The sequence below is a fragment of the Limulus polyphemus genome, unplaced genomic scaffold (genome assembly GCF_000517525.1).
Source record: "Limulus polyphemus unplaced genomic scaffold, Limulus_polyphemus-2.1.2 Scaffold2775, whole genome shotgun sequence".
In the NCBI taxonomy this organism is placed as follows: Eukaryota; Metazoa; Arthropoda; class Merostomata; order Xiphosura; family Limulidae; genus Limulus; species Limulus polyphemus.
The window spans coordinates 707-9,576 of NW_013668385.1; the positions used below are offsets into that span (position 1 = coordinate 707).

Genomic DNA, 8,870 nt, shown 5'->3' on the forward strand with positions numbered 1-8,870 from the left:
AATAAACAGTAAATTTGCATTTTATTTAATACTTAAGTAGCTAGAGAGTTTAGTTGGGTGATAACAGCCAGTTGCTTTCCCTCTATTCAGCAGTTCAAAATTACTGATGATAGAAAATAGCATTAGTAGCTTTCCAACAACAAAGATAAGACGAGTAAACTTAGTGGCAATGGGAATCAAACCCACAACTTTCAAATCATGAAGCATCCCTCCACACCTGTCCATTACGTAGCTTTGTACTTAATAATACATAATAATTATATTTTGATTACTTGGATATTTGGAATAATCAAAAACAGTAAATAACTGAAAGGTCTAATTTTGATTAGTTTATTATTTTTTGACATTAATCAATTTCTTTATGGGACAATAATCAATGTAATTGCTACTCACAGGTAACTGATTATATCAATTAAATTGCTCAGCTCTACAAAACACACCACCTATTATATTATACATACACAAACTTAACAGATTTCATTATACAGTATATTACAAATGTTGTTAAAAGATAAGAAATTTAGAACACTAGATACAGTGCTTAATACAATACTGACATCACATTTACTTACCACATTTACATAAATGATGGAGTGATTTTCTAAATCGACAAAGATGTAAGTCAATTTTATACTTTTGATAAGTAGGGTCCAGTTGTTGTAGCTCATTTAAAAACGGTAAGTATTCTTTCGGATCCTACAACAAAATAGTGAATTGAACTCTATTTATTTTTATAAATAGCAGAAATTAAAACAGTTGTGAAAATATTTTGACCTTTGTTAATTTTTTAACCCTTAAATGCACAAGGTATTTTACATAATGTTAATTAGTGCAAAACATGTGGATCACGATTGATCCAATTGGGAAGAAGAGGATTAAAATAATATTAAATATAAAATTTAACTATGAAATGAAAAAAACATATCTTTGACTAATAAAGAATAATTCAGATATACATTAGGACATATCAGTTTGAAAATAGAAGAAAAATAATGGAAACATAGCATTTCTTTGATGAAAAAAACAAAACAAGCCACCAGGTGAAGTCAATAACAAATTTTATTACAAAATTTCCAGCTAACTATTTACTGCAGTTATCATGTACAGTTATTTATGTTATTTTTAATGTTCAGAGCAGATATATAAATAGCATTTTACACAAGTTGTGTCAGTTTTTCAGTCCTTCAAGGTAGGGCACAATGAACATCTTGAAGATGATGATATATTTAGCATACCTTCAGCATGCTCTTGATGTTGTTTCTATATTCTACAAATTTGCAAAGCACCTATGATAAATGCATTACTTAAATTTATGATAATTATTTTTAACATCTGACAAATGTGCAATACAGTGTTCAAGTATTATGTGTTTTGACTACATAACAATGTTACATTCAGTGAAAAGTTTCAACTGAGATATTGGAAAAATATGTACTGACCAAACAAATTTCATCATCAGCTTTGTGATCCATGTTATGCATTTAAGGGCTAAATGCCCAACTCTTTTCTATTATATAATAAATGCAAGCCTTTACATTAATTTCATTTGATAAGCTTTTTTCTGTCAATGGTTTTAAACAATTACACAAAAAAGTAAAGTAAGAAACATAAAAATAAGAACTGCACAGCTTTTTAAACTATAATTTTCAAGCCATTTTGACACAAATAAAATTTGATTCATTATTAATACATAATTTCACTGCAGCTAACGAAAACTAAGATTTACTTTACCAAATTTCTTAACCATGGATTCTAATTCAAATATATATGATCACTTTTAATATCTCATTTACAGAAAGTTAGCAACCTTAATGATATTTAACGCTTGCGGTATATCAATAACTGCTATTTACTGTAATGAGTCATTACTTTAATAGAGTTCATGAAATCACAGAAATGCATAAACATAAACACAGCTTTTTGCAAGCCAAATTTACAAACCTATTAGAAACTATCAATCATTCTTGCCAAGTTGTAAATTTGCAAAATGCTTGTTATTTTCTCTTTTTTTTTGCATGATTTTTCCTGATTATTTCCAAGTATTTTAATAGGCATTTTAAAAGCATTCAAACTGTGGGATAAAATTTACAAATATTGTCAACATTTCCAACAATGTTCAATTGGAAGCATCAAAGGGTTATATATAATTATTTAAAGAAGTGTCAAAATAACACCAAAGTAAGGTGTCCAAGGTATTATAATCTTGAAGAAGTTCAATTAGTGAACAAATAGTTTAGTAGATAAACTCAAAAAACAAATATTTGGACACACATATATATAAATGATCATTAATTATCATAAACATTTAATATTTGAAGAATAGCACATATATAACCAGGAACGTCGAGAGCCAGCACGGGCCCCGGGCAAATATCCTCGCTGAGCCCCTTTCTCTCTCTCTCTCTCTTTTTTTAACATTTTCAAGAATTTATTAAAAAGAAGATCCTAAAAATAGGACAGCAACAAGCTCATAAACCAGACAAAATCATAGCAGCAGCCGTTTTTATCTCACAGTATAAGCATAAAAACGTTAATAAAGTAACAACAAATATCTATTAAATCTATAAAGTAACAAATACATATTAATTATTACTCAAATTATTATTTCAGTTGTTCTTAATGTATCAAGCATCTATATGCAAAGAAAAGCCAAAAACTATGGTTTTTATCATTAAATGAAGATATAGCCTAAAGATGCTTTGTGGGCTTTACAGCATGACCAGGTTTCATTCGCCCGGGCCCTTGGGCAGTTGCCCCCTTTGCTAATATGATTTTTGTAACTAATAGCAAGCAACTATATAATTGATGTATAATGTTATGTTGCTGAAACTCTCTTTGGAGACGTTTTCTATTTAAATTTTTATTAAAATTATTATCTCTAAATTATCTTTTATATTCATTTTGATGAGAGCTGACTGACAACTTACAACAGTAAATGTTATGCTACACTACTGAAAGTATTTTCTTTTAAAATAACACTGGTAGTATATTTGTATTGTATTCTTGTTTTATATCTTCGCATAAAGACTTTCTAATTTCATCTCACCTTCTGGGTTTTTTCAGCCACCATTAGGACCATATCAAAGCTGTATGTACCAAGAGCAACATCAAACAGTTTATTTACATTCACCATGTATAACAGGTACTTTAATGCTTCATCAGCAGAAACAAGAGGAGTAATTTCACAGTTTGAAGTTGAGTCTGAAAGTAAGCTTGCAAGTTTATTAAATATATTTTGGATCAGTCTCACACATTTAATAGTGTAAAAGATTATATAAAATGACTAAATATCAGAATATAATGAAACACTTAGCACAAAAATCACAAAAAAAAACAACTCATGTTAAGTTCAAAAGACCCAGAAGTGCAAATACTTTTGAATATTTGACTATTCTTCAGGAAAAGAATAGTCAGCTATTTAAAAGCAGTCTTGCTTCTGGGTCTTTTGAAGTATACTTAAATATCAAAGTAGATAGAGCATAACAAAGATTAAATGAACATAGTTTCATAAAAAATGTTTCAATTATAAAATAATTTGTTCACTATTACGAATGAATAAATTAATCTAATGTTTTAAAGTATGATATCAGTGAAGAATGCTTACACTTATACTTCTTTTAGCTTAAACAGTACCTAAAACCAAAATATTCTTTGACTAGTATTTTTTTATCTAGATTATTCAAAATGGATCTACAGGCAAAGCATTCATGATTTGAAATACGAGTAAAAGTGTGAGACATGCCCATGCTTTTAATTATTCAGCACACAAAATCCATTTTCTTAAGTGATCTACATTAAAGTATGATGTACAAATAACTTCACATACAAAGTACAACATGAAATAAAGGTGTAAAAATAATTGCAACATATAAAACTAGATCACCTATTACAATTAAATACTGTAAGAAAAATTTTTTTGGCTTGCATTCTTGATGTTTAATGAAACAAACCATGAGCAACAGATTAAAATTAAAAAACTTTGGTTTAAACCATTAGAAAGCAGTATGTCTAGCTTTTATGAAGAAAATCACGTAAGAAAATCATGTTTTTTTTCTTTCTATATTCCTTTCAATTTGTCTATTTTTTATTATAAATGAAGTGTGCGTAAAAATAGCTTTTCAGATCAGTCTCCTACAAGTCACTGTTCATGAATCCTTTCTCTCAATACCAGAATTCATCAGTTGGGTTGGATGATGAGAGATAAAAATTTCTCTGAAACTATTTGTATATGCAGTTTCATACTTTAAATGTCAGCTTTGTGTTAACCAGACCCTCACAACAAGGTCTCATCACCAGACCCCTGTTACAAGATTTCATTACTAGACCCTCACAATAAGATGTCATAACCAGACTGTCACAATAAGACCTCATTGCCAAATTCTCACAAAAATTCTGATCATCAGACCCTTGTTACAAGGTCTCATCGCCATGGTTCAGTTAAATGTTGGATACACTAAGATAAAAAACAGTCTGTTACAATACAGACATTTCTTTCAACTTATTATTACTGGGCAAAGATGCCAAGATGAAATTAACTTATTTTCCTTTTTATTAGTTGACATGTTTTACCTATTTTGTTTATCAAAATATAAAACATGCATTTTTTAAAATTTCTTGGTTTTTAATAAAACTATTGTATATAATAAGAGTATACATTGATTGCTGTAGTTAATTACATACAAGTCATGTTTTCATGTTTTTTTTTTCTAGATCAGTTTTTTTTTATCAAAAAGAAAATATTCCACAATGAAAAACCCCATAATTAAAAACAAACTTCTGTGATTTTGGTCATTTTACTTGCATTCTACATCTACCTTTGAGCTTTTTTATCTTCACCAAAGCATCTTCAAGTTCAGGTTGCTTTTTCTTGACATGTGCAGTTAAAACTCCTAACAAGTATCTGTAACGAAAAAAAAAAAAAATTGTCTTTCCTTTAAACAAAACACTTTCTACAAAAATCATTTTAAAATTATTCAAGATGTAGTTTAATTAAAAACAACTATATACACAATTGATTTAGTGTTTTAAATTTTTTTTATGTACAATGGCAGTAATTTTTCATAACATGTGAACCACCAATGATGACAAACTAGAAATACTAAACTTTAATTTTTTTTGCTTGCCATGCTTCAATTTATCTTCTGATTTTCCGTATGAACAGTACCTAAATAGAATGGGAAAAAAAAAAGTTATTTAAAAGCATATTTAAAATGAAATAACTACATATAACAAAAAAATTCTACTTTACAAAACTATGGTGTTTATAGAAGTGAGGCATACTTGCGCAATAACTGCAGACATTAAAGCCAAATGTAGTTATGTACAAAACTAAAGAGGTGCAGACAAGGTCTTCTGCACCAGTATAATATTTTATTATTATTATCTTATTTTTTTGGCAGTACTTCTTACCAGTATGTGTACCAGTCAATACTACCAACTTTTAACTAATGCTGACTTTTACACCTATATGTACTTATATGCCTATCTGTATACATGCACATGTGAACACAAGAGTACATATAGTGGCAGACAAAAGAAAGTTTACATTTCATGTGGATATGAGTATATACACATTTCAACATGCCATCCTGTGGCACATACTGTCCTGTAAACACACCTTGTTATACCTATAAGATACTCGTGCTATTACATGGGCTCCAATTCACAATCAGCAATGTCACACTGATTAAGTATGGCACAGATCTTCCACTAGATGACACTAATAGTTATTTTTCTATATATATATATCAGTTGGGAAGCTTGTTCTATTCCAAGGAATGAATACAGACAGCAATGCCAAGTTGAATAATATTGTTGGAGCACTTGGTGACTAATGTTGAGTCTGTATATTGTTTTGTAATATATTTAAAACAGAATAAATACCTGGGAATTTTAAAATTTTGCTTCAATTATCAACATCATCTATTCTTACACCAAGTTGTGTGTAGAACATTCAGACCAAAGGCACATAATTTTCATGTTGCTTTGAAACTTAGTCACAGTGTTTTAAACGACAAAATATAATACTGATCATTCAAAGGAAGTATGGATGGTTATATCTCCTTGGAAGAAAAGTCTCAGAATGAGTATGATACTGTTAACAATGCGATATATTAAATATGAAATACTTAAAAAACCTTTATAAACATGATATACTATCACATAATAATACAAATCACTAAATTACCGAGTTTTTCATAATCTCTTCTAATGAAATAACCATAGATCTGATGCCAGTGGATTTTACCAACTCATAATAAATGTTATATTGCTTTTTCTAGTACACAAATTGAAGTGTTATTTCTATAAAAATATGTGACATATAAGCAACCACAAAAAAGTGTCAAAAACAACATACATGTAAATGTATGTTTGTTTTCCATAAGAAACCTTTATGTGCACTTTTACAATTTTGCAAATATGGAATCATGGGTACTTATAAAGCAGGGGTTAGTAGTGTTTCATATTAACAAGATTTGTAAAACTTCTCTTCACACACTGACTTGAAGATTTAGTTGCATTTGTCTGTTCTGCAAAAGGCTAAGTGTTAATGATAATATTTAGATTTTTACTTTTTATGAACATAGTCTGTACATGTACTATATGTGTTTTTTTCTTCCTTTAATGCTACCATAGAATAGAAGCAAGTAGTACAACATTATATTCACTAAACTTCAGGTCACACAAAGACGTTAGACAAGAGTCTTGCATTACAGTGATGTGACTGTATATATATGCAACCCATGATATCCACATGATACCCAAGTCATCATACGAGTATATTGTTGACTTATGCATTGTCACAAGCTATCTGCAATGGACTCTTGGATCTCCCATATACATGTAAGCTTTCTTGCTATCATCACTGTATATATTCACCATGTTTTGTCCCAAAGACAAAAGTATACATTTGTGTAACAGTGTTAGTTAGATGACAAGAAGCCCTAACAATTTATAAAAGTTGTGTTTGTTACAAAAACTTAAACTGTTTTTTTACATTACTTAACATTTTTCAAGTATTTTTAATATGTAATGCATCTCATATTTAATACTGTGTTTTTTTGGTGAAAAAAAAAACAGCAATCAATGAGCACCACTTATAAAACCACCACTCAGTTGCCAAAACCTAGCAGAAAAAGGATGTAAACAAATTATACAATATTAATATATAAAAATAATGCTAAATTATAACCTTCTGTTTTTCTTGCTGTGTGTAACATCCAAATTCTGCATATCTCACTCTTTTATTCTCCTGTAATATATATTTCCTATCTAAGAAAAAAATTTTAAGATCTAAATTTATTTGGGGTTACTTAATAAATTTGTCATGAAGTAATTCTTTCTGTAGCTTGCCCTGTCAAGGAACTTATCTACTGTTTTATAAGAGTACATTTTGCCCTACCTGACCCCATGTATTAGAAATACCTTAAGCCTGTCACATGGAACAGATAGACTGTATTGTGAATACAGTTTTGGTGCTTTCACTAGGTTTGTTCCAGCTTTCTGTTTTTTGACATAAGAGAGCCAAGTGGTACTAGTAAAGTCTTGTCTGTGTCTCACTCATTATTGCTACTGATCATGTTAACTCTTTTAAGTGGACACTATTTAACCCTTTCAAGATGGATCACGGGTTAAAGGCCACATCATCTCGTTTGTTGACTTACATTTCAAATTTCATTGAACTACTATTTCATGAACTTATATCAATAAGTTTGGTATCAAACTGTAGATTATGATTAAAATTTTAGTACTATACATTACTCAACTTCTTAATTTAAAAGCAGATATTAGAAAACACAGATAAACATCGATTTTTGTGTGTCATGTGGTATGTTGAATGTAGCACTAATTCAAATTAGATGTTTGTGAAGTCAAAATACGAAGTCTATAGTTTCGCACAAATTAAAAACTCAAATTACTGATATTGACAAGCTAGAATATAAAATAAGAACGTTTTATATTTTCTATTTGCTATGATAGTGCTCATGTAATAAATCAAACACAGTGGAAACGCTCCATTATATACACTTACTTTTATATATGACATAAATAACCAATCAAAAGCTCAGAATGTCCCCTAGTGGCTTTCTAAGCCATTTTAATAGGCTTGACCCATTTCTTTCTTTTGAACTAATATTTCAAGGCGGTAGGGTGTGTCTTTAGTCTGCTCCAAAATTTCATATTTTTTTAGACTCAAATACATCTTAGTAACTAAGCTTGATAAATTATAGTGGAATTCTATATTATTGATGTAGTAATTTATAATTGTTTAGTTATTCAAATATATATATATAAAACCTAAAAAAAATTATTTTGTTTCATATTCTCAACATGCAAAATTTTAAAAGGCTTAGCAACCTACGTCAAGCAGCAACTGAGTAAAAAGGTCGTAACTACAAAAGATAATTGTTTGCTTTACTTCTTACTGTTCTATGTTTTAAGAAAATTAGTTTAGAACCTATTTCAAAATATCAATAATCTATATACATATATAATGTATAATAATTGAAATGTTACTATATTTTACAAAATACTAGTCTACTAAAATACAGCCAAGACAAGTTACTTTGTACAGACCAAAGATCAGTTTTATGTTATCTGATATGGTAACATGAGTACACGTGAGCCACATCATTTTAATTTCTGTATTGTTAGCCAGGCACTGCTGAAAGGTCAATATAATAAAAATAATAAATATATATAAATGTATAATGTTATAATTTGTGTTCATTCTGGAATGAAAGAGGCATAATTTATATTTATTTCCTAATTTTTTATGGTGGTTACAAAATCGGTCAAATGTATCAAACCCGTACAGAGATTCGTTAGTGAAAATAAAAGATAAAATATAAACTTTTCTTGTTAAGAAA

At 29.0% G+C, this 8,870-nt stretch overlaps 1 protein-coding gene across 3 annotated transcripts in view; it reads right to left on the reverse strand.

Annotated features, from left to right (window-relative positions):
- Positions 1–405: 405 nt before the first annotated feature.
- The window catches only part of LOC106467874 (elongator complex protein 1-like), a 95,831-nt gene continuing 87,366 nt past the window's right edge, over positions 406–8,870 (reverse strand). The window contains exons 18-21 of one of the 3 annotated variants that reach the window (XM_022396088.1): positions 5,105–5,164; positions 4,815–4,900; positions 3,047–3,201; positions 406–696 (exon numbers count right to left, since the gene is read on the reverse strand). In XM_022396088.1, the coding sequence (XP_022251796.1) occupies positions 565–696; positions 3,047–3,201; positions 4,815–4,900; positions 5,105–5,164 (433 nt within the window). In that variant the 3' untranslated portion in view covers positions 406–564. Of the gene's footprint in view, positions 697–3,046; positions 3,213–4,814; positions 4,901–5,104; positions 5,165–8,870 lie in introns of all 3 variants that reach the window. The other 2 variants (XM_022396087.1, XR_002612496.1) reach the window with 2 other exon arrangements.